This window comes from Mugil cephalus, chromosome 1, assembly GCF_022458985.1.
Source record: "Mugil cephalus isolate CIBA_MC_2020 chromosome 1, CIBA_Mcephalus_1.1, whole genome shotgun sequence".
Taxonomy (NCBI): domain Eukaryota; kingdom Metazoa; phylum Chordata; class Actinopteri; order Mugiliformes; family Mugilidae; genus Mugil; species Mugil cephalus.
The window spans coordinates 1,672,114-1,698,955 of NC_061770.1; the positions used below are offsets into that span (position 1 = coordinate 1,672,114).

Genomic DNA, 26,842 nt, shown 5'->3' on the forward strand with positions numbered 1-26,842 from the left:
CATCACCATAAAATAAAACGAGTAATCAAGCAAGCACACATCCTTACTGAGCAGGAGGTCATTGAGGATTTGTTGCGTTTATTTTTATTCTGTGAATTTTGAATGAAAAACAGATTTGGAGAAAATAGTTTCCGCTAAATGCCAAGCACACCCTCTGAGATCAAACATGACGTCACTTTTGTCATTACAAAACACTCTTCCTGATGAAGCCTAGCTGGAAAAGTTTTCAAAACACAGTTGCAACAGTGAAAGAGGCTGAATTAAGAGCCCTTCAGACCCTGGTGTTTCACAATAACCAGTGACACTGTATACAGTACTGGTAAAGAAGTTGAATTTCTGTGGCTGTGCACATAGAGTGGTGCTCCAGTGGGAAGATAGTCTTGTATCACCACCTGTTACCTTATCACAGGCTAAATGGAAATGAATCCTTTATAGGTCATGCACACTGGCTGATGCAAAGGTTGTGAAGTTTGTGTGTCTTTTGTGTTTGCTGTACTGTGCAGTGGTCTTTACATGTTCACTTCACGTCATGTTAGTTGGGAGCGGCTCCTTTTAAGAGTTGATATTGCTGGCAGTAAAAAGTAAAAATAGGGAAGTATTACAGTTTTATTAATTTGTTTGTGTGCTATTCTGGCAGGGAATTAGCATTTTGTGAGTTTTTATGAGGGAGGTGTAAAGGCAGATTGAAGGAGGTGAGGAGGAAAACAATATCAAACATAGAAAGAGACAGGGAGGGGTGTTTAGATGCCAAGAATGTGTATTTCCAATGTCGAAGTCCTGAGTTAACCGTCTTCCTCCCCCCTCCTCCTCCCCGCCTCCAGACGTCACCTCAAGGCCGAGACTCTGCCTGCAGTCATTTGCATAGAGTGCTAAAAGGGGAGCTGACAGAGCAGGACAGGTAATACTCACCAACGGACGCAGAGCAAGGAGGATCTAGAGCTGACACTGACACAGGAAGCTATTACTCAGCCTCTGAACATACACCTATAAGTCCAGCTGTACACTTTACACATTCTCTACTGGGATCTCAGAAGACTTGGACTCCAGAAAAGAAAATGCATTGTCAAGTCCAAAGTGAGTGAGGAGTTCCCTGACCACAGAGAGGATCAGTTGATGCCTTCATCATCCAACAGGTAAACCAAACCTTTGCTCTGAATGTTGCCTTGAGGCTTTTTATGCCATATGGTGGATTAGTTACTGGTTTTGAAAATGTGCTCAGAAGAACTATTCTGAAAGCAGAACAGGTGGATCACATCCATCATGAGCACCTGTGTCAGCTCATGTTTCAAGAGTATTTTTCTGTTCAGTTTGGATTCTCAAGCGTTTCTCTGCAGTTTCCTCCATTGTGTTTTGTGTTTGCACATGTTATCTAATGCTCAGGTCTGTTTTTGCTTTTGCCCCTTAGTTAAATGTCAGGCAGATCCAGTTTCATTTACTCTTCTGAGAACAGGTAGTGCAGGATTTTGGATGACAGTTGAACAGAACACACAGAAGGGGATACAGGCAGATGACTCTCACACTAAGGAGCCACAAACTAAGAGTGTGGGGCCTTGAAAGACACTTTCTAACTATGTTTGTTTACCAGGAGGTCAATGGGGCGGGTGAGGAATATGTGCCACTGATAACGACCAGGGATCATAAATTGACAACCAAAGCAATCCTGCACGAAGATAATAAAGAGTCTGAAGTTTGTATTTGGGGTTGAGCAGAGTTAATGTTTGACCCTGATGTACAATATACAAGCCTTTAGTTTGTCCTCTTTCCTCTATGAAGTTTCTGGACGTTCTGTGTTGAAGATAAGAGCAAAGTTTTAAAGTGATTTCTGCCCACACTGAACAGTGGCCACGTGTATTTACTAACGATAAACGTTGGCAATTGTCAAGTCAGATAACTAAACCGAGCTAATGTTTTGCTTATGCTAATATAAGCAGCTGGTCACACCAGTCCAAATACGCTGCTGGAGTACTGATCCAATGAGGGGTGTGTCTAATATGCTCTTACTCTCTACATATTTGTGATGGGGGAAAATGGATTTCCTCCTTTAAATATGTAAACTCTCACTTAAAGAGTTAACTCCTGATTGTTGCTGAGCCTGATGTAGCATCTGACCACAAACTACATTTGCCTTTCAGACAGAGGTCATTATGAGTACAACCGCCTCAGGCTGTGCTTTGCCTTTTAACAGTGCGAGGCTGGGTGGTTTTTTGGTTGGTTAGTGACTTTCAGCACATTGTGCAGGTAGCATAGCCTGAAGCTTTGGACCTTGACTATGTGACCTGGTAAACATATTAAACATATACCATACTATTTTCAAGTGCAATAAAATTTGCTCTAGGTTTGCCAATTGTCAGCATATGTTTGAACGGTGTTAATATTCTCAATATTTATTTTTTTTTCTATTCTATTTGAAAGTATAGGACTTAAATGCACACTCATTGGACACATGTATTTTTCTTAGGGGTTGGTAAAGTTCCTGTCAACAGCCAGTTAAGCAAAATGAGGTTTCTCACTCACTGCAGCTGATAAAGACTTCCAGTAAAGGACGCCCACACCTGATAACTACATTCACTCTGAGCAACAGGGAAGTAGAGTCACAGTCAGTGGTTAAGGGAGGCTTAAAACTGATAAGACAGGTGTAATTATACAGGAAAATCTTTCCTCATCCTATTAAAGTATGTTTTAATTCTGCAAAGATGAGGAGAGCGAGTTGGCAGAGCAGGAATGTCAAGGGTAGATGGAGAGATTAGACGGAGAACAAGCAGGGACTTTGTGTAGATGGGAGAACTGGGGCAGGACCAGCCCCGAGGGCACGGACAGCAGAGCACCTGTGCTCTGACAGCATTCATCACTAATGCACAAACACAGTCTCCTTCACATTAGTGGCTTTTGATACCGAACTCAGAGCACCAATAATATTCTACTTATTCTAAAAGCAAGGAGACCAGACTCGCAATAGAGTAGCAGTTCTGTCCTCAAGGTGTCCTTCAGATAAACCTGCAAACCCACTGCAGGTCATTCATAGTGCCACAAAACGTCATCCATGAAAAGTCACATAAAAAAAAAAAAAAAAAAATAAGAAACACTCAATGTTCATCCCTGAGACTCTCATACTAGCAACTCACACATAACAATTTTTCATCTGCTGCTTGAGGCAAGAAAAACTCACAGTACTGGCTCTACTGCACACGCTATCCTTCTATCCTTAAAGTGAGTGCACAAAACTCAAGTTCTTGTTTGCTCTGAATGAATTATACACAGCGTACAGGGTATTCTGCTACTGTCTGTGCTAATTATATAAACATGTGTCACTCTTTGTGCCGAAGTTGTTAGTAACTGTGCAAACAGATTAAGGAGAAATGCTGTCAGTCACAGTTTAGCCTTATGCTAACAGTTGCTAATACCAGGCTGTTTCCAGTGGGGTTAAAGGTCAGAAAGCAAACAGCAGCAATGAATATTAAAAAAAAAAAAAAAAAAAGGTAGTGTGATAACCCTTGATCTAACCCTGTTAATGCAAATTACCTTCCAATCTCTGGCTTATTTGGCAGAACTTCTTTTTAACGTGGTGACAGTTACAGCTTTGAGGTGCGATTTGTAGAGGCTGCATGTGTAATTTATGATGAAAATAAAGGATATTTGCACACGTTGTGCATTAGCTTTCTTTGTTCAATGCCTGAGTAGTGAGTAAAGCCTGACTGAAAGTGCTTCATGACGTATCCTTGTCCCATAACCCTGCGTCCATCAGTCAACGATCGTGCTGTACCTACAGAGCAGCCCACGCCACACTTGTGGGTGGATGTGTTCTCTTCCATTTCTGTTTCTTGGCATGTCACTTAACTGACTCATTTATTTGTGCTTGTTGCCATTTCGCATCACTGAATTACACATTGACAGAGCAGTCCTGTCAGCTTTGTGATGTTCGGTGTGTGTGTGCTGAGTGAGGATAAAAATTGTTCAGAGTTCAAGCATTCAGTTGGCCTGTATACACTGGGCACTGTGTCAGGATTATGTTTAGGCATGACTGAATATATGGTTGTCAGCAGCAGGAAGATTATAATCATGGAAAATAATCTCTGCATTTTATTCATTGTTTAAAGGTAATCTACACCACAGACCACGAAGAAGAAAGAAAAGACAGGAGAGTCCAAACGACACTGAACAAAGGGAGAGGGATAAAGATGGATCAGCCAGCGCAGATATGGCACACACAGATCACCCCCCAGGAAGTGGCAGGAGAGCCGCAGCAGAGGGTGTCGGTGGTGGACCAGCCGGAGTGCTCCATCTGCTACAACACCTACGACAATGTCTTCAAAACACCAAAGGTGCTGGAGTGCACCCACACCTTCTGCCTAGAGTGCCTCTCCCGCCTCATGGCAGTGTCCAAGGAGGGCAGTAAAGAAAGAAGCCCACACCTGTCCTGCCCCTTCTGCCGTCAACCCACTGTGTTGCCGGAGGACGGACCCCCGGCCCTGGCCACCAGCCAGGAGGTCCTGTGCAAGCTGCCCACTCATCAGCAGCAGGAGCAGCCGGTGTGGATTGATGGGCAGAAGCTGTGCTACAAAAGCTTCGGTCAGGACGGAGGCCTGGGCACGCCTGACACTCCCACGGCCTTCTGCATCTGCATTGACATTGGGGCCAGCAAGATATCGCAGACTGCAGCTCAGCCTAGGCGTCGGACTTTGGGCATATTCAGAATGGCTGACTGGAAGAGGATGGTCCTCTTCATTTTGCTCTTAGTGATGCTTGCTGTGGTTGTGCTGTTCCCCCTGCAGTGTGTGTTCACCCATGGGAACATCCGCTGTTTAAGACGCGTGCCCCCCAGCATCCCCACCACTACTACTCTTGCCTTCACATCAGCACCTCTTTCAGATTAAACTTCTAGATACACTGTTTATATAATTATATATAACATGTTAGTAATGTCTTTAACATGTAACATTGTAAATATTGTGCGCTTGGTTATTGCTGCACACAACTGTCAAAACCTCACGTTTTTAAATTGCAGAACTACAAAGTTGAAGCTGTAAGAACAGACTTTTATAGACTGCTGACTTAAGTGCCTCCTGGTAAAAAGACACGATGGAGTGAGTGACGGGAAAGGACAATGACTGCTCTAAAGTCAATTGGATTATTGCTTTAGTTTGATTTTTAAAAGCATTATCAGATCAAATTTCTACACATTGTTATGGCAACAAGAGAACTGACAGTACCTGCATCTGTTCACACTGGACATAAACACCTTCATAGATGCCAATGTTCTGCACTTTAATACATGTATATTATAATTAGATTATAGTTGACAAGCCGGGACAGAAATGGAAAGTTTTTTTTTATTTTAGGTTTGCTTACTCAATCTATGCCAAGCTTAAAGCTATGGCCTTAATCTAGAAATCTGAACTTTGTTTAGCAATTATCCAGCTGGCTGTGATGATCCATCATGACAAAGAATTGATGTAATCCATGTGTGCAAACTAAAAACTTTATATAAATGTACATTTCATTGTGTTTTGACATGTAAAGTTTGATTTTTTTTTTACAGAACTGTAATAAAGAATGTTAACTCTGATCATGTGTCTGGGATATTGACAAAATGACAAGTCTCACCATCTGATAGTGGTTTATTATACTCTTGGATTTTCTCACATTTTAATACAGTCTGAATAGCACACATAGTCAATTTTTCTTGACCTCACAGTTCCTGCAAACTGGGACAATGCATTACCTTAGTTTCAGGATAGTTTCAGGGTTCAGTTGTAAAACAAACATTCCCTGCCCAGTTTTCATTTCCTCCTTACATGAACCTTCAACCTACGACTATAAAAGCAAACTCATCCTTTGTCTTCACAGGATGTCGCCTTTATTTATTCTGCAGTCGCTCTAGGTGTGTCAGATAGAGGAAAAGTTCAAGACCAAGGGGCTTTCCGAATGATAAGAGTTACATGCCATTCTAACATTCATTTAAAAGTGACCATAAAAGTACTTCCTGAAGCACCTGCCAGGAAACATGGTTAAACTATAAATCAGAAATCTAACTGGCATAATTAAGCTTGTCAACATTTCCGGGAGGAGCTCATTATGATTGCTTCCAATAAAACAGGATAAACAAAACTATTTACTTCTGAGTGGCACCAAAATAATATGTTTATCTAAAATATGTTGGTCAAGTGTTACAATTCTGGACATAACGGAACTAATTTCAAACGTTGATTTGTTTTCCTCCTATTTTACTTGCTTCCAGTTATAGACTACATTTTCGACAGGCTATGTCAACCAGGGAGAAAAAATGTAATTATTGATGTTTTTTTCTGTAATCTGTTTCCTGCTTCTGTTGTCATGACTAGCTGCTGCATGATCGCTGTCACTGAGCAACATACTCTGAATTAGAAAAGTGAAGAGACAACTGAAGTTGATCAGAAGGGAGAGTCACAGCTGGGCCCAACACAACCTGGGCCCAGGTTGCACCTGGAGGCAAAACAGTCCAAGATACAAGGAAGCATGTTTGTGACATTATTTTGTTCCCCTACTCAGCTTAGAACTGAAACTCTCTATCCCCTATCTACTGGTTCAGATTTGCACGGACAAAGAAACAAGCCACATAAACATTGCCATGATAGATTTTTATTAAACAATATGATAATAAACCACTTTGCTGCCATCTCTGGCGGCTCATTACGTCAGCAGTTGTAGCCTGTACAGCAAAAAGGCGTTTGGGTGGAGCCAGTGCAAGAAGGAGAGGAGAGGGGAACTTCAGTTTAACCACTACTCACTTTAAACTTAATGCAACCAACAGAAGATCAAGGAATCAAAACAAATATGCGCGGACATCATGTTCAAGTAAATGTAAGAGGACAAGCAGGCAGAAAATATCGTGACACTACTGCATACCTCCGTGTACACTGGTTCAGCTCACAGAATCTACTCAGATAAAAAAAAAAAATAATGACAATAACTCATACAATACAAAATCCAAGAACAAATAAAACATTTTAAAATGAAGAAAACAGAGAGGTGGCATAAATCTAGTGCACTACCAAAAAAAAAAATACTTCCATCCACACAGTCTGAGGCCAAAGGTTCAGCAGTTTCACATGTTCAAGTACTGATGTTTCACCCAGTCAGAAATAATTTGACCATATACAGGCAAAGTGAAGTACAGTGAAAATTTATCTGAATTACCCACGGCAACAGCTTATGAACAAGGAAACAAATCTTCAAGTTGTTTCTCATTCACTGGACATACATCACAGCTCAGGGAGGAGAATGACGAAAGGAAAAACAGAAGTGCAGCATTTTACCAACAGACACGCTGCAGGCCTTCACTGACATTCATTTCATAAAACTGAGCCTTTACTCGCAGAAAGAATCAATGTTAAAATACATGGCAGTGATCCACACCTGGAACAGTCTCAAAACTGAAGGTAAGCGATTGAATCTGTGCTTTTCTGAGCCGCACAGCTGACAGGAGGATATGGCTGCTGCAGGTTACATTCAACGCATCAAATGATAGGTGCATTTACTTAATTATAGTCATTTCAGTGCACTGAGTTGAGTACTGTTGCTTAAGAACAGCATGACTGGGGCCCGCTGTGATTTACATTGTTCCATGAGAATTATGAGCTGCAGGAACTGAAGAAAACAAGGTGGATGCAGCCTGCCAGTGTTCTTGACCTGGTTAGTTTGTGTTGGTGGAGAAAGAGGAATGGTCTGAACTCACACCTACTTTAAAATAAAAATCAACACACATAACCATAACATCTTCCTGCTGACTGAGACGTTGGGCTGTTTTTTTAAATTAATTTTTTTAATCATTCCATTTGAGCTCTCTCAGGCTTCACTAACATATCCCCACTTGTTTTGGAGCCTAAAAATAGCCTACAATCTGCCAGACAGCACAGAGGGCTCAGTGCACACACAGTGACACCACCGGCTTCCTTATCACATCAATGACGTCGGCTTACTCGCCCCGCTATCATCAAGCCTGGATTATGGCCATCTTCTAAATTACTTTTTGGCGACAAATCTATTCTTCAATCTCAGGCAGATGGCCATCTGGCCCACTGTAATCGCCCCCTTTCCCTCGTCTCCTTGTGACCATCTCCTCTGACAGATGTTGAACTACATCAGACCTGCTGATTAACGAGGACAGCCAGTCAAACCGAGCTGAGGGTCGGCAGCTGGCCAAGCTCAACGCCAAGCGCCCATTCAGGAATCCTCTCCATCCTGTCTCCTGTCAAATATGGACTTCGAATTACTATTATCATCTAAACGAAAGTTAGTGCTGGGGATGCTGCTATGTGTTTAAACATGAACTCTTCCACCGTAAAACTCCTTTATAAATATATACTTAAATAAACATCATATCATATTTACACAACCCTGATGCCAACAGCATCCAACACAAAACACCATAAAATAATAGAAGCTAATTAAAACAACAGCAACTAATAAACCCGCACATTCTTAATAAATGAATTCGTCTTCATGGTGGGACCACTGGAGGCCACATTTAGATCACAGACAGGATAGATGTATCGTAAGTAAAAATGGTCTCCTACATTGGAACAGCTGATTTGTATTCGCAACAGCATTAGAGATTACATACAGCTCTTTCACAATAATCAGTCACATCTATAAAATAAAAAGAATCATTTTTACAGCAAAATTTAAATTACAATTATTTTTGAAGCTTTATAAAGAGAGGTCTTGCTTGCCCTTATTGTGCCTCTGCATCCTGTAGCAAGTTATGTAGCTGCCCTTGCTGTCACTCAGCAGCTACATTAATGACCACCACAGCTGGAGAGACAGAACGCAGCAAAAACAGTCTTAGGTTGGAGTTCAAATGACAGGCAGCAAACACAGAGATAGAGGGACAACCGACAGAGAGATTTCTGGCCACGAGCGGACAAACTGCTTAGCTTTGACCTTTTCTCAGGCCCCCGTGCAGCTGCGTTCAGTTCAGGTCGGAGCTGACGACAAGTTTAATATCAGCCACCCCAAAATGAAAACTGCTCGTTTCTCATGTGGGTTTCCAGAGCTTGGAAAGCAGCATCAGCAGAGATGTAACAGCAGACTCAGGGAGAGATTACAGACACGTCCTGTGACAAGGCACTTGTGCTGGTAAAGAGAGCAAAAGGCTGGAGAGCATAAGGGAGGAAAAAGAGCGGAGTAGGGGGACAAGGGCACTATTCTGTGGAATCCTTCTCTGTGTAGAGAGTAAAGTTTGACTCCAGACAGCTCTTCACCCACAGCCCAGACCACATCCACCGACGGGGAGTGCAGTGCAGAGCACCACACTCCCTCTGCCCCCGAGGGATTTTCAGCTGCTGACGAAGCGACACCTCCGCCGAAACTGAAGCAGACACAAACAGACAGGTAGACAAGCAGAGTTAATGGCTGGTGTCACTTTAAATCGTGAACACCAGGTTCTGATGTAATTCAGATAAAAACTGTGTTTACTCAGTGTACACCTGCCACTTTTTGTTGACAGGCACAGCCAGAGCTCTTACAGTAGGAGTGTTTTTTTTAGTAAAATTATTAGGAGGAGTCAGTCACACAAACCTCCATCATATATACAGTATAAAACCTCTGTGTGACAGTTTTAAACAGGAGAGCAAAACCTAAGGTTTCAAGTATCTGTCTATCTATCTATCTGAAATCAGAGGTGCAAAGAGTCCAGACAAATAGTTACAGACAAACATTTACAACTAATTCAGGGATAATCCAAGTTATATTCACTACCTGGCAACAACAGTTGGTTCTTTATTTATTGTTACTGTTTTGCTCTTTCAGATGCTAATGACTAGCTCTCTAGTGCATTTTGCAGTTTATTTATGTAGATACAGACCTATAAAATTAGACATAGATTTTCAATAACACTGCCCTCTATATAGAAGTTACATTACAGTAAACACCCTATAGTCTAAGTGAGAACAGAGTATAGTTATAAATACCTTTCCTAATTAGGTCTACGCTGAATAAATCTTAACCCTTGTTACGAATAGCATTATTAGGCAAGGATAAGATTTAAAATGGTTCATTTATAGATTTCATGTTTAAATACATCCTTATGAGAATAATTCAATCAACAGATTAACCAATCAACCAACATTTGTAGTAGCCCAAACCTGGCACCCATCATACACAAGCTAAATATTAGAATGGCAAATAAAACACAGAATGCTGTTCAAACTTATATAGATATAGATAAATAAAAGTAGAAATTAAAATGTGCCATTTGGTGTTAAGCATGAGAATGTGAGCTGGAAAAAAGCAGTTCCTCTATGAGAGAGAGAGACAGGGGAGCAGAGAACTTTGACATCTCTTTATTCAAACTCAAAGCACTGCTGTAAATGTCCAAATAATAATTTGTTTTCATTATATGCAAAATATATTTAACATGTATTGTAAATGATGTCACTGGAAATTAAACAGCATTTAGTACATGTCTTGTGCTGATGACCTAAACTAAAGTTATGATTCAGTGGATTTCCTCTCTACTGTATTTTATTAGTTGCTGTGAGAGAGAAAAGAATAAGACTGTGGGAAAAGAGGCTGATTATTATTTGGACTTAACTGATTCTTTTGTTGCTTTAAAAGGGAACTCTGCTCACTTTTAAAGTGCTGCTCTGGGCTGCCTATAATTTGAAACTTGAAAATAAAAGAACATTACCCTTCTAGTTACACAAGGTAAATGATTTTTATTCCCTGGAAGAAACTGTTATCTGTGGAAAAGCACCCCGAGTGTCAATTTTAGCGGATCATTCAGTTTCTTTGACACTTTCGACCTGAGCCTCAAGTTCTCAATTGTTCCACCAAAAGCTACATTTATACCAAATGGAATCCAACATATAGTAACAGCATCTGCTGGGTTTCTTCTCCCTCTACCATTTGCAATGCCCGCATTTTACAAAGAACTATTTTCTCCAGCAATAGAATCTCTGGTCACTTCCCTGCAGGAAGGAAAATTGTTTTAAACAAAGTAAAATGCCAACTATGCGTTAAATGATATTAGCAGACACTTACAGAGAGGCAGACAGGGAGAAGCTGACGTCCGCAGCAACAGTTCTACCTCCTGGTGTTACTGCTAAAAGATGTCTGAGGGCTTTTGAAGTTGATGTTCTCGTACACACTTGACGAGTCATCATTTGTCATCCTACAATAACACACAGAAAATATTCACTGACAACATTTTAAATGTCAGTTTTATGGAAGAGTATTAGGACCACCCATGAGAAAAAAAAGGCAATTTTTTTTCAGGGAAGCGCAGTGGCACTGATACTTTTTTTCATCATGTACTGTTGACAATACAATACATCAGCAATATAACTGAAAAATAATCACTATACAATTTTAAATTCTTAATATTAATTAAGACCCAATACTCTCCCGCAGAGTATCAGCGGTGCCATACGCATACAGTACTACGTCAAAATCTTGACTTTTTGTCTTGAAATTTTTTAGTTTTTTCTCAAAGTGCATGATGAAAAATCTATCTCTCATGGATGGCCCTAATACTGTTCTGTACAATTTTCCTGCTTTGGTATGCGTTATACTTACACAGAAGAAGAGCGTGAGGATGCCATGCTGGGTTTGGACCTTGAGTTGGTCATCTGGGGATATTTGATATTGGAATATTCTCTCTCCTTCATCTTACTCCTCTGAAAAGTGACATTACAACTTAAACAACAGAAGAGTACTAGAGCAGCAACAACTCAACAGACTCTCTAGAGCAGATTCTAATGACTTAATGTATGGCAACACTGCTTTCCAGTGCACGTAGAAATGATGAGCAATTTGTATATTATATGCAGACCTTTAAAAATAAATAAAGAAGTGGTGTCTTCATTAATTTCCATTACTGCAAAGCTCTAAGTATGTTTAACCAATCCTTTGCAGAATATTAAAACAGCTGTGAGCACAGTCAAACAGTACAGGAATCTTGTAAACTTAATCTTTTTGATTTAGGTCTACTCTTAATATTCATGATTTATTTTTGCATTTATTAGTTTAATTAGCTATAAGATTAAGTCTGAAGTGGTGTCTTGATTCATAGAATTCATGTTATGGAAAAATGAGTATACTGCTCAAACTAAATTAAAGTATCATCTTGAAAACTCATTAGATTTCAATGGGGAAAATACTGGATATCTACAGTGAAATGAAATGATCCTACAGAGCCTACAGAAGGCTCAATTCAAACACAGACTAAAAATCAAAATGAAAAATCATGCGACAGTCTAGTCTATTTTGCTCAAATTTCATTGCAGAAAGTCAAAATGGTATTTGTCTGACTTCTCCAGACCCTTTCACATGTGGAACATGTGTTTAGGTTGAACCTGCTCTAATCTGTGAAAAGCACCAAGTGAAATTCAAAGGAAGATGCCAATCAAGCTCCATGGTACCAGTCTGTGAGCACAGGGTCCACTAGAGGACGCCGGGCCCTCAAGCCATGCTCATGAAGTCTGTTTCTGGTTGTTAGGTCAGAGACATTCACACCAGTGGCTGCTGGAGGTCATTCTGTAGAGCTCTGGCAGTGCTCACTCTGTTCCTCCTCACACAAAGGACCGTATACTAGTTTGGTTGATGGGTTGAGGACCTTCTACGGTCCTGTCCTGCTCTCCCAGAGTTACTGTCTGTTTCCTGGAATCTCCTCCATGCTCTTCAGACTGTACTAAGAGTCACCTTCTGGCAATGGTATGTATTGATGAGCCATCCTGGAGGAGTTAGACTGCCTGGAGGTTCAACCTCCAACCTCTGGAGGTTCCAGATTTCACCTTATACTATCAGTATAATGACACTGACCCTAGCCAGATGCCAAACTAGTGAAAAACACTAGTTGGGTAAAACCTTTCCCGTTCTGTGAGTCGTCTTGTTGTTGCCCCTCTAGTTCATCTGTTGTTAATTTCATTAACACCAAAGCAGCTTAAACAGATAAACAACCTCCTCTGCTACTTAACTGACCACATCAATAACCCAGGAGTTTAACTAACTTGAAACTTTTAATCAGACTATAGTCTGATTTAAAAGTTCCTTCCTCGAGCAGTTTATATTATTTAGAGGGCAAGTTAACCAAAGGATTCATCCACTCTGAAAATAAGTTTATTCTATTAAATAAAATATAGTTTCAAGTGGCCTTAAACAGTTCTGGAATTCAGACAGTGAGATTACAAGTCCTCCTTAATTGGTCAAAAATGAGTAATTTCTAAATTTTCAAGTGATTGTGATGCACTTCCAGCTCTTTTTTTGCCTCCTCTTTTGGAGGCTACTCTGTAGCTTCGACTTTTGGTGCAGGCAAGTACCTGCTCTTCCTCCAGTCTCTTCTGGACTGTGTCTATGTACTGCTGCACAGCCATGTAGATGAACTTATACTGGGCCTCAGTCTGCACCATGCCCGACCTCTGCTGCCGTACCCGCTGGATGGTCTTAGGGATGTCAATGTCGCAGTCGAGACCTAGAATGCACAAATCCAGAAATGAGCAAAGATGTAATATAGAGACTAATAACAACATGAAAATATCCAGTGTGTTAACTTATTTTGGACATATTGAGTAGTTTGTCCTACCTTGGCGGTTAATAATGTCAATAAGGATGTCTATGACAATAATAGTGCCAGTCCTGCCGATGCCCGCGCTGCAATGACAACAGAGTGAAAGGTCAAAACCACGAGATGAAATGTTCGGGAGAAAACCCGACATGACAAATGTGGAAGTAATACATAAACGTGATAAATACGCCTGTGGTATTTTCCCAATAATTGTACCAGCCACTAACTGATCCGTGAATGTGGTGTGTTTTGTCAGTTTGTCATCATGTTTGTACTACATGTGTGGGTGGGTATGTTTAAAGACACTGAAGAACACCAAACATACCAATTTATTTGCTATCAGTGTGCATAAAAGTGGCATTCACCCACCACACTGTTCAATTGACCTCTCTATAACTATGCAAACATTGAAAATAAATAACAAATCTGACAATTCAGCAGGAACTGCTATATGGTCCCTAACTAAAACCTGTAAAAATGAGATCTTTAGCTCTTGATAGATGTGATTTTGGGTTTTATTAAGACAAGGAGCACATTCTGACTACATATGAATCCAAAACAGAGTGTGGTCTTAAAGACAACAGTCAGTAAATATAATAACAAATAAATGTCGATATGATATGTGCAATTAAAACCAAGTGTATTTTTTACTATTAATAACCTTGTCTCTAGAAGGGGCAGAGGGCCGCTGGGTTTGGGCCATTAGTGTCATTTAATTGGGATAACAGTAATTTCCTGACAACTCTGATAAGCTGGTTTACGTTCATACATCAGAATGAGTTTTGCTGTGCTAATTTCAGTAGCACTGTGTGAAAAATTTAATAAAAGGGAAAAATTTCAAGCCTTCATTACAGCGCACCCATGTGGCCATTTGATGCTTATTTTTTTTCCCAATAAAGTCCCTCTGGACCCATTCCAAAAGATTCTTCGCACAAAGAGTTGCAAAGAGGCCAAATCCTAAGAAAATTCTTAGAATCATGATGTTTCTAAGAATTTCCCCTCCAAGTCGAGAGTAGACCCTGGTAAAGATAAAAGTTATTCTCTCTTCAGAGAACTCCTAAGGTGCAATCTGTTAGAGTAGGGAGGAGAACTTTTAAGAGGCTTAGCAGTTTCTGAAGCAGAGGAGGAAAGGGTCGAAAGAAGAGACAGGAGAGATATTCTCCAAACACTGAATGACAGCGAATGAATTAAGCACCCCAAATTGGATCGTGCAGGAATTTGAGCGGTTAGCATAGGATCATTTTAAAGTATAACTTACTATTTATTTAACAGAGATTTTCTTTTTATGTAAAATATTATTTATGATTATACAGTCTTCATAGCAATTAGGTTCTATGATAAAGTCTACTGTGTGCCACCTCCCTGACAAAGAACATACTTGTTGTTGTTTACTCATTTTGGCCAGACCATCAAGGAAGAGAGGTACTTTAAAATTACTTACGTTTTACAATTTCGAGGCCACTGCACATGATTTATACCACATAGGTCCTAATTTATCCCTTAGTACAGTTTTAACATGGAGATCTACACAGAGGTCATTGGACTTCATGGTTTTGCTTTCTGTCCTGACATGCTGCATGAACTTCAAAACTATGCCCAACTAACTAAATTAGCAGTATGGACAATGGGGCTAACTTTATTACAGTTCAATTAAATCTCCAACACAATACAGTGTCTAAAAGTTATAGTTCCTTTAACATCAGAACATGCTGGTGAGTCTATTTGAAATGATTCTTTGAATTCTTCATGCGTGTGTTTTTTTTTAATAACTCCCTAATTTGAAGGTACAGTGTAACAGTGAAACAAAGCTATTTCTTTGTGCTATGGTATTTCAAAACTTTAAGGAAATCTCAGTGTGGTTGGATGTGTTTTTGGCAAGGGATTAAGGATTTTATTGATGTGGGTGCATAAGTTGTACTAAGGAAAAAAAAATCAGTCAGGCCTTGAGTGATTACAGATACCACGCTTTAGTTGACCTGCTTGTACCCAGAAATGAGAAGACTGGTAAACTGTGGCCAAAAAGGGATGGAGTAACTGAAACAGGAGTGGAAGCTGATGTGGTCTGCTGATGTATTGATGCAGTCATTATCTCTCGGAAGGTGGTTTTGTTCACCAAACTGTGGAACTGGATGTGTTTTGTTGTTTGTACCAGTCTCTCTAAACTCTTGAGCCTGTTTCAGAATCATTCAGCCTATGCATGGACAAAGACAGTTTGATTGCATTTTCCACCACTGTGAAGTTGTAATGTGAACATTGACTGAAGCTCTTGACCTGTATCTGCATAATTTTATGCGCTGCACCATTGCCACATGATTGGCTGATTGTGCAAGTGCATGAATAGTGCTCAGTGAGTTCACATTTGCATACATATATAATAATGAGCTGTACTGTATAGAAAAGACACGTTTAAAGAAATCACATTTTCTTTTCATACCTTTTCTTTTTCCAGACCCCAGAATTACCAGTCTTGGTATTTGTTGCCCAAAACATCCTATCCCAAAATATTGTCCCTTGTCCCTCTTTCATAGTACCTGCAATGGACGACAATGGGTCCAGTCTCTGGAATGGTGCTTTGGGTGCGGTTGACCTCTTGTAGGAACCAGAGGACACCACCTGGCTCATTGGGCACCCCGTGGTCTGGCCAGCTCAGGTACTGATAGTGCCAGATTATCCTCAGAGGCTCTTTCTAAATAAAATTGAAAAAGATAACAAGATGGCATTGTTCAAACTGTACAGTTATAGTATTATTATTTCCAATTTTATTAGAAAATGTCCCTGTACCTTTGATATGTATTTAGCTTGAAGCTTTTGACTCCATGGATGAGAAGTAACTGTAAAACTCTACCGTCTTCATTTGGAAAATTTCTACCAAGACTCCCTTCAAAGACTAATTTAGCAAATTTGAGTATGAACTGCATTTTCATATCATCCCATCTAATCTGAAACCTATTATTTCAAGATCTAACTAACCCACCAGATTCTCCTATTTTTTGAGACTAACATCAAGGATAGCCTTATGGCGCTCTTCGGTGTAAATTTGGATTAGCTGTTCTCAGATATGTTTCATGTCATGCATAATTCTCCAACTTGCTTGTGACTCCTCATACAGTGTACTCACACGTTATATGTCAGCCACATGTAGCATTACACTGACCTCCAAAACATACACTCTCTGACAACCTTCAGAAAACCCAGACTTTTATATGCTGCATGTTTGCTTTATTTAGAGGAACATATGAATTCATCCTGCTGTCCTCTTATCCTGAACTGCTGCTATATTAATTCAATTCAATTCAATTCAGTTTTATTTATATAGCGGCAATAACGATACAAATCGTCTCAAGACGCTTCACAAAAAACAGCCTGCAACCTCCAGAGCAAGCCTGAGGGCGACGGTGGCAAGGAAAAACTCCCTTTTAACAGGAAGAAACCTTGAGCAGAACCCAGCTCATATAGAGGGACCCATCTGCCGAAGATGGAATATGCAGGAGTATGCCACAAATTAATGAAATTGAATTGAATTAAAGACTATCTTTGTATCTCGCGAGCTCTACTTTTGTAATTTTGATTAGAAAAACCTCTAAACCTTGACCAGGGCTGAAGATCCAAACATCTAAAAGGATTTAATTCTTTTTTAAATTTCCATTTCTCTCTTTCAGGTTATATTAAGACAGACTTAAGCAGTTGATTCATTCACTAAAGCAACTGTGATCAAAGTAATTAATGGGGCTGTGTTCTTTGAATAAGTAATCAAAGTTGTGCAGACTTGCTGCTTATTGTACAGATGTTTCATGGAAATACTGCATCAAAGCGTTTTTATTTCATACTTTAATAAAAAAAAAAAAGTGAGTGTTTTTAGAGGAGCACAATTACAATCTAGTATTTCTGTGTCTGCTTCCTGTGTTCTTGAGACCCATGTAGTCTTATATGCACAGGCACATGCTGTAGCATTGTGTGTGTTTGTGTGTGAGGAGTTAGATAATGTGACCCCAGGTCAGTAGGTCAGCTCAGGCTAAGTACACAGCTTTCTCTACCCGGTCCAGTCGTGTCACTTCCAGTTTCCTCAGGATGTAGTCTTGTGCTGGCCGTTCGTCCACGTTCCTCACCAGCACCTTCCCAAATTCCCTAGTGGTGTGAAGGTCTGGCCAGTAGCGGACACATTTATTCTGAATCAGAGTGGAGAGAGAGACAAAGAGAGGGAGAGAGAGGGAGAGAGATGGTGGTATTAGACAATCTAAAGACCCAGTTCATCTCAAGCAGCTTTTCAATCAGCTTAACTGTTACACTATCCTTGTCAGCCGTCTCCCTACCCACCCCCACACCTGACACGCACACAAAGAAACAAACACACTAACCCCCATGGCTCATAGATTTAATTATTGCCATCTTATGTCTTTCACATGAGAATCCAGAACAAAATGCCACAACAACATAGAGTTGCAAGTTAACACTGCTTTATACTGCATCATTAAATCTTAGACAATTTAGTCAAATATGCAAGGACTGTTGATGTTTCTATGTTTCTGCTTGTCAGTTTTGGCCTAAAATTGTTTATTTATTTATATAATTGTTTATTCATCACCAACATTAACCCGCGCCACTGAAGCAGACGGAAATATAATGCTGAAAAAAAAATGGAATGAAGGAAAAAGAGCTGCATAGAAACGTTTTCCTTTTAGGTCAACAAAAGCTATCACAGGCCCACAGCCGAGCTATGCGTCTGTATCTTTGCAGCATGTTTAAGGCAAACTGCTCACCCTTCCTCGCTCCATCTCCTTTGTGGTCATGACGATGACATGTGTATTCTCTTGATAAACCATCTTCCAGAAGTCATTGACTGTATTCTGTAGGCACCCTTGGGTGGCAATAAAGACTTTGCCCTCCTCCACATGCCGTCCATCTTCATGCATACTCTGCACAGGTGGAAAGCAGGCATGTTTTATGACAAGAAGCCAAGCATGTGTGTAATGATTTAATAATTTCAAATAAAAATAAAGGAAATTATTTGTAGTGTCATTGCCAAAATAATAGTCTAGTTGTGGAATAAATATAAAGCAAACCCATCTGAAACACTATCTAGAGGGATTGCTGAGTGCTGTGTTATACTACTATCTATTGCTGAAGCATAGCTGTTAATACATTGTCTTGTCTAATGCTGAACACACTCACTCTGATGTAGTTGGCATTGATGTAGTCTGAACCAGGAACATCTGGATCCATTTCGCTGATTTCAACACGTGTTGTGTCAACTGAAAACACAAAGTTGAACTCATGAATACAGCAGTTTGCTGTGATCACACTTGCAAACTGATAATCTGCGAGCTATCTATCAAAATCGTCATGCTCTGCTTAGGCCTCTATGTGGTCTCTTGTCTGTTTGTGTCATTCTTTCCACAGGAAGTTGGAGAGGCAGGAAATGGAAAGTTGCTGCGTGACTCACAGGGGAGGATATTCTTGTATCTGTTTTTGCTCTTGTTTTCTGGCTTCTGGCCTTCTTTCCGGGGATACAGCAGTTTACACTCCTGCTGCTGAAGTACCTGATAATTAAGAGCAAATAATAACAGAATATGTTATAAGAAATACTCCAAAGAAGTATCATACAAAACAATATCCACTTCAATGCAACTGCAGATTCTGAGGAGATGTACTCTATATATTAGCTCTACTCAGTTTTACATTTCAATATTGCTCTGCACAGTGTAATGAGTGTCTAACTCAGCAGGGGTCACCCTGGAGTGAGAAAACAGGAAAACTCAATTTTTCAGTGTTTCAGGTTACACAATGAAGAGGAAGAGTTTTACTATGGAGCTACCTTCAATTACAAACAATGCCCTTGATCCATACATTCTGCTTAAATCCATTTTAGATGCATGTCTGCTCCTACATAGCTGAATATGTAAAGCTTTTGTGGCATTAATCCATTCCTTTACTTGTAGTAATTGAAAGCAGGAGTATGCCACAAATACAAAGCCATACAAATATTTTCACTCTACACACTAGATATGCTATCAGACTGTTTTCATGTTGTGTACATTAGGTACTTCACACACACTTTCATAGAGAAAATAGAGCAACAATTAATTTAAATTAAAATATTATCAGCTCAATAATCATTTTAAACTTGGAGAAGAGAGCCCTAATAATAATAATAATAATAATAATAATAATAATAATAATAATAATAATAAACTGAAAAAATATGTGGAAATAATTCACATTAATGACATAACTAATTATTACATACATCATAATTCACAAGTTGCATTTCTGATTCCCTCAACAAATAACTAACACAAAAAACAGATATAATTCTACATAAATGGATATGAAGCACAGCTTAAGTTATAAGAGAACAAAAGTCCATTCTGATGCCAATTTATGATATTTAAGCAACAAATAAATCAGATTAAAAAAAAAGTGAATAAAGAGAATTTAGATTTTAAACTCTATAGGACTGAACTATCTGTTTAGGAAGGAAGCAAGGAAAACTTCAAGTCATTTCTCCAAATTACTGGAGCCTCATTTAATAAAACTTAATAAAATAAACTTTTAAACTGACCGCAGTGGCATTGAGTATCATATTAATTACTTGATTGATAGAAATTACACTGGCATACCTCAAATTCTTCCCAGAATCCTTGTTTGGGCTTCTCAGAGTTGTCTGCTACTTTGTTGAGCTCTCGTACCCGGTTCTCAATGTTGGCAGCATTTATTCTTGTGGCATTGAAGGGCTATCATGTCATGTTGGGACAAGTACATCAAATTAATTAACTGAACATAACAAGATATTGTTAAGTATAAAAGTAATAATTTTATGGGGTACATTTTAACTTCAATATTTCAACTAAATCCATGCCCTAAATATTGAATCAAAGATCCAACAAACTAGATTTTGTTTATTTGTTACACTTCTCTCCCACACCTGTTTGAGGTGCACTACGATTCCACTCTTTTCCACCATGGGGTTCTTCTTGTAGTGATCCACTAGGTCAGCCAGAGTGTCGAACCTCTCTCCACCGCCCACATCGTACTTACCGTCCTGCTGAAAAGACAATTCAACTACAGTCACAGCAGCCCTGGGGAGATCCTCAACTGGATAATAAATCCTAACCTGCTTAAAAATACATGACTCAAAGCACCAACAGTATTCTGGCATACACATCCAGTCTGTATATTGCTAGCCTCCAAGTTCAATCCAACCCTAAAACCCTGATAATCACTGTAAGTTTCCGTACATGCCATGAGGTCTTTAATAAGCTGTCTCACCTGGTAGCGTATCATGACATGGGTGACTTTGGTCTTGCGGTCCAGATTCTCATGTTTCTCCTCATTGGTGAGAACTGAGAGGACAAAGTCTCCTGGTTTACTCTGGCTCTCTCGTACCAGAAAGCTGCCGGCTTTCCCTTTGTCGGTGAGCAGTTTCTCTGCATCTCGCCCAGAGAGGTGTCCATGGTACCACCTGGAATGGAGTGAGACAATTCTATATTATTTTATATCAGCTATAATATATTATACCGACAACCAGAAGAATAGTGTCATGTGAACTAGGCTATTTCCTCAGCAAATAATTGTTAAAATATGTTGACAACAATACATCCAGATGTGCTTAAATGCATAAAGTTCAGAGTGACCGCTTTGCTTAACTGCAACTACAATTGTGATCAAAAATCTCAAATTTACAAGACAAGTGCAATGAAATGAGAGAGGAATATGGCCAACCTACATGACACGTAAACGTACAGCTGCAGTATATTTCCTGTCTAAATGGGAAAGTGGAAAGTTCCATATTGTACCTTTGGGGTTTAACATAATACCTGCCTATGTGTGCATTGTGAGCACAGACTCCTACTCAGCTATCATAGTGTCTCTTATATTGCTGCAGCCTCACTCACTCACTGATGCTAAGATGTAAAACTTGCAAGTCTTCTTTTTTTTTCCTGTGTGGTGAGTACACGTAGGACGCTCTGACAAGAGACGCTTGTAGAATGGAAAAACCACATAAACCAAAACCATAGATGACAAGACCTAAATAGAAACTAAGATATACACATTGCAATGCGCAGATGTATAGAGCAGAGAGTTTACACAACCTGCTCAGCACAACCCTATGCTAGACACTTTTTTTGCAGAATATGATCGATATTTGATCATTTAACTACAAAAAGGCTGCCTGTAAGTGTGTGAGTGCCAGTGAAATGCTTTACTTTACTTAATTACTGTTAAAAAGCCACTTTCCCTGGTCTCCTCTTTCAAAGAAAGTGAGGAGGTGTGATGTGTATAGCTGAAACCAACCTTAAGGATGGTTTTGTGTGGATACTTGGTGAGAACAGACAAAAACAGCAGCATCACTCACTGAGTATATTCCAACATGCATTTGGGAATTTGCGTACTATTTACACACATGAATGTGACCTGCATGTAAATTTAATGTGTTGGAGTACCTGTGTGTACAGCAGTGTGCATCATAACGTGCAAACATGCATGTGTACCAGTACATAATTAATGAGCTAATGCCTAAATCTAACCTACAGAACAGTGTTTGTAGCTGGGCTTGGACAATCATTCAATGTTGGGGCCTTTAGTGGAATTGCACTGTGCAATACCATCACAAACTGCATTTACTTTCTTTCAGCGTTCAGCACCACAACCTGGTTTGGTTCTTTCTCAGTTCACTCATCAACCTCTTTTCCAGTCACAGCAGGTGGCTGTTTTCAGCAGCATGGCTTCAGCTCTGACAAATCCACTGTATGTGTGCTTGTGTATCACAACAACAAGGGAAGCAACTAGAATCTGAACAAAGTGAAGCAATTAGTAGCTAAAAAAAACTGTTGTTGTTTTTTAATGTTTATTTTGGAGGTGGAGACCAAAAAAAGAGCTACGCAATTTCATCCATAATAGTAATAATACTAATAGTCAATGCTATCATTTAAATATAAAAAATAAACATTCTTTGTAATTTTACTAATTTTAATGGCTAAAAAGATCTCATCATGACATATAAGAGATCTGAATTTAGTTGTTCTTGTTCATTTTCTGTGCTTAAGTGGCTTTCCCTTAAAGATTTTTACTCACATTCTTAACTCCAAATCATTGAGGTGGAAGAGCAGAAAAGGCTCCTGAACAGAATTTAGACCGTTCCAAGCTAGGCTAGTAACCTGTCTGAGGTGGATTACCTGCTTATGACAAAATGGCACTTTCCACATGGACGCCTTTGTAATAACAATAAAAATATATATCTGTGGTCTTTTAGTCAGTTGTAAAGAGATTCAATAAACCATATACAGCTGACCTCAGATTCATAAATGTTTGCATCTGTCTGCTGATTTTATCTACGCAGCGCTTAGTTAAATGCAAATGTGGGACTATTTGTAGGCATGGGTGTTTATCAGCACCTCTCAGAGGTGGGGTCTTTGCAGTTGAGTGGATACTTGAGCTCGATGACATGGCCGTTCCTCTCGCGCAGTAGATCCTGTTGTTCGGTGTAATACTGCACCAGCTCAGCGAGCGTGGCAAACTTCTCGCCTCCGTACAGGTCATAATAGTCACCTGAGTTCTGGATCTTAATGTGGGTCACCTCATCGTTACGCCTGAGTGGGAAAAAAAACAAAGAGGGAATTTAGTCACGAAGTTATTTATCATGCCTGTAAACAGCTCACTCAAAACAATACTTTGTTAGAAATATCCTTGTTTCACTGAGTCCCTGCAGGAATGGAAGCACCGAACAGCCACCCACACACGTGTCCACTGTATATGCTCAGATGAAGAAAGTCTTTCGCCCACACTTAGAGCATAAATGTATGAACACTACAAACACGTCCAGTTTATCATAATCTGCTCCCATTATTTAAAAATCGTTTTCTTCCAACCATGTTTAAGAGTTACACAGATCAGCTGACATTATTTGATTCTTTCACTTGAGCTAATCTCCCTTACTTTACGCATTTGTATCTCTACAATACAGAAGCTTTTCTGCCTAGGTTGAGCAATATGTTTAATACATTTCATGAAGTACAGTTGGTATGCTACTATTTTATATAATTAAATTATTTGTCTATTCATAAAATAAGCCACAAGCTTGACAGGAAAGACCATTTCAAAAGCCAGGAAGCTGCAAATGTAAGAACATGGTGGTTATTTATCACAAAACAAAATACTTTTGATTCTGACTTTCAGAAAGCACACAACATAAATCTCTAAAAGAGGTCATCCCTTTTTTTTTTAAGTCTCTGTAGTTTTCCTATCTAAATTGGATGAAGGCTGTACCGTGATTACTGTACAATAGAAAAGAAATGCAGGCAGCTGGGGAGCTCAAACTCTGATAAGCCAGAAAACATTTGGTACCACTTTGCATATTCAAAGTCCTCGGGCTGGTTTGAACAGGTGCACACAAGCGTGGAAGAACGCCGACACACGTATACAATCCAAATGTATAAGGTATCTTCCTGGAAGCAAGTGAAGAAAGAGGGGCGGCTCAACAGCTGAAAGCCTAAATGATAAATTCTACAATGTAAATTTGCTGTTTCTTGAGCAGAGATAAACAAAACACTTTGTAAACATGTTAACTATGACGACACACATGCAACACAGTCAGGGAGTGCAGGGGAGTTAGCAGTCAGTGCTATCTGGTGTCCAGGTTGAGATGCAATAGTCGACTTTGTCTCTCAAACTGATTATCAGCTAATGGTCATATCAAATGGCACAAATCCTGTTTCCCTCCATCACTTTTCTTGGTGTTCTAATGAATTTCACAACCCTTTTTTCTTTTTTTACATCCTCCCACTCAGCATATTATAAATCATCTCCTCCATTCTTGTATTTATCTGTTCCATAATCCATCTTTCCCTCTCCCTCCCTCTCTCTCCCCCCTCACCCCCCTCTCTCAGTGTTTCCTGGTAATTGCTTTATGGCTCTATTAGTGGCTGTTGGCAGAGTGCCACAGGTCTATGGGCCTGTTACAGGCTCCTCCTCAACTCTCAGGCCAAAGGGCCCTTTTCTCTCAGAGTTTAACACCATTAACTGTGGAATGAGCCAAACACATCCTATTAGATTTTCATTCACTTCCCTACTGTCCCACTCACAGATGTTGATAACCTTTATAGATCTATTACAATATGGTACTCTTACCGTATACATCAATTTTGCTCAACTCTGGATCGCCTCTGTTCCAAAGCATAACACATTATTTCACAAGATACACTGATCAAGCCTAACATTATGACCACCTTCCTAATATTGTGTAGGTCTCTCTTGTGCCTCCAAAACAGTTGTGACTCATCAGAGAATGGACATGGGCCTTCTGAGGGTGTCCTGTGGCGTCTGGCAACACAATGGGGCTTTGTGGATCATCCCACAGATACTTGATCAGTTTGGGATCTAGTGAATTTGGAGGCCAGGTCAACACCTTGTGCTGTTCTTCATGTTTTTTAAGTTGTTCCTAAACCTTTTTTTTGTATTTGCTGCCATCACCAGAGGAGGGTCATTGCTATGGGGTGGGGTGCCTGATGTGGTCTAGGCAGGTGCAGGTCCAAAGCTTTCTCAGCACAACATTGAATTGTCACGAGATGGTCAATGTCATTTACTTCTCCTGTCAGTGGTTTTAATGTTGTGGCCTATTGGTGTTCTCTGTATTTTGTGACAAACAGTAAATCCATAAGTATGTTTAGTATAAGTATGATTAGATGCTGTTCTGTTGTGTGTTTCTGCTAGGCAGTCAGAATTGAGCTGTTCATGCCGTTTACAAGTTAATTCATAGCCAAAAGACATGATTTGTGACCTCCGACCCTTGATCATTACATTCTCATCACTTCATCCCTGAATCAATGTGAACATTTACTGCTATTCTGAAGAAAGGCTTTCCTGAAAAATTGCATTCAGAGGAATGGGGCAGGCGGACGGCCAACCCTAAAACATAATGCCTCAGTGGTGGCAACAGCTGTGGCTGGAAATTCAATATTCAGTGAAAACTTCCAAAACACACCGGATGCTCACTGAACCAGCAACAGCTGTGAGCGCGGCTTGCAAGTGAGTGCCTTCCATGTGCCATCCACAGTTGCTCACTCACAGGTGTACTAAACAAGCAAAAACATGTTCTCTCTCTTGAACAGTGGCGTTTTCTCCTGAAGGCCAAGGGAAGCCATGCTTCCTCTCTTTTTTTATCACTGTTGCTGACATTAAATCAAAACAATCTTTTTAACATTTTCAACGATTCTCTGTTGTGTCACTTTGTCTCTTCCTTATTTCTCGTCTCGAATTGTTGAGGATTTTACGATGTGTACAACAGCGCCCCTTTAAATGTTACCTGGCCAAATACGGTATTGCAGTGTTTTCTGAAGGGAATCCAGGCACAGTATGGTCCCTTGGTGAAAAAAACAAAAAAAAAATAGAACGATTAACCAATCAGGTGAGACTGCTGTCATGACACTGCCCACCATTGATTCGCCTTAACTGCGTCAAGGGAAACATCTATTCTTTGGCTTCCCTTGGCTTCAAGCCAACATAGTACCGTCATCATCAAACCATTGAATGAAATAACGAGAGATTGACATTATTGTGTTGACATTCATTAGCAGAATGAGGAAGCGCAGTGATGGAGGATTTGGAGTATTTAGTAAAAATAATATAAACGATATTACCGTCAACATTACTTTGAGACCATTTTTCCACAAATGTATTAATAATATAGCATAATAATGCAAGTACACCTTCAAAAGCAATAACCTGACAAACTTTTATTTCTCAAGAGTATTTAACATTGTAATGGGAATGTCTAGAACTTAAATATCACTCATTCCTCTATGAACCAACGCGCCCAGGTGCTGAGGCTGGCAAAATTATTGCGTTTGTTATCATTTATCATGTGATTAACTGATTTATTGACAGGCCTACGTGTGTGTGTGTGTTTGTGTGAGTGAGGGAAGGTGAGAGAAAGGATGGGAGAACTGGGCGCTCTAATAGCTAGCATGAAATAACAACAAAAAAAGCGTAGATTTGCGTTTTTGTCTAATTTGGCTCCATCTAAAACAACACTATACGTGAATGTCATTTTTGCTGATTAAAACCTCAGACCTACCATGACTGAACTCCTCTAATGTTTTGCTCGTGTTGGTGCTCAATAAATGTATAGTGGAACTATAAATAGACACATTTTCCTGACAATTACAACCATTCATGACACTAAACCCAATCTTGGGCAGTAATGTGATCTGTGAATAAATTCACTGGTTGATAATGCAAATATGACAGTGAATGAAGTTAAAACCAAACAATCAAATGCATGGTCATCATCTCATTATGTTAACAAAC

At 39.7% G+C, this 26,842-nt stretch overlaps 2 protein-coding genes across 4 annotated transcripts in view; one reads left to right on the plus strand and one right to left on the minus strand.

Annotated features, from left to right (window-relative positions):
• Nucleotides 1–878: 878 nt before the first annotated feature.
• LOC125003067 (RING finger protein 223) lies at nt 879–5,563 on the plus strand. The gene is made up of 2 exons (XM_047577328.1): nt 879–1,133; nt 4,095–5,563. The coding sequence occupies exon 2, from the start codon at nt 4,176–4,178 to the stop codon at nt 4,869–4,871; it is 696 nt and encodes a 231-aa protein (XP_047433284.1). The 5' UTR covers nt 879–1,133; nt 4,095–4,175; the 3' UTR covers nt 4,872–5,563.
• Nucleotides 5,564–6,595: 1,032 nt separating this feature from the next.
• ptpn11b (protein tyrosine phosphatase non-receptor type 11b) overlaps nt 6,596–26,842 on the minus strand; it is a 39,749-nt gene continuing 19,502 nt past the window's right edge. For 2 of the 3 annotated variants that reach the window (XM_047605644.1, XM_047605655.1), the window contains exons 3-16: nt 22,933–23,127; nt 20,807–20,999; nt 20,463–20,582; nt 20,158–20,271; nt 18,981–19,077; nt 18,710–18,789; nt 18,298–18,453; nt 17,575–17,706; nt 16,072–16,226; nt 13,559–13,626; nt 13,296–13,447; nt 11,554–11,654; nt 11,020–11,149; nt 6,596–9,346 (exon numbers count right to left, since the gene is read on the minus strand). In XM_047605644.1, the coding sequence (XP_047461600.1) occupies nt 11,062–11,149; nt 11,554–11,654; nt 13,296–13,447; nt 13,559–13,626; nt 16,072–16,226; nt 17,575–17,706; nt 18,298–18,453; nt 18,710–18,789; nt 18,981–19,077; nt 20,158–20,271; nt 20,463–20,582; nt 20,807–20,999; nt 22,933–23,127 (1,651 nt within the window). In that variant the 3' untranslated portion in view covers nt 6,596–9,346; nt 11,020–11,061. The remainder of the gene's footprint in view (nt 9,347–11,019; nt 11,150–11,553; nt 11,655–13,295; nt 13,448–13,558; nt 13,627–16,071; nt 16,227–17,574; nt 17,707–18,297; nt 18,454–18,709; nt 18,790–18,980; nt 19,078–20,157; nt 20,272–20,462; nt 20,583–20,806; nt 21,000–22,932; nt 23,128–26,842) is intronic. The other variant, XM_047605650.1, reaches the window with a different exon arrangement.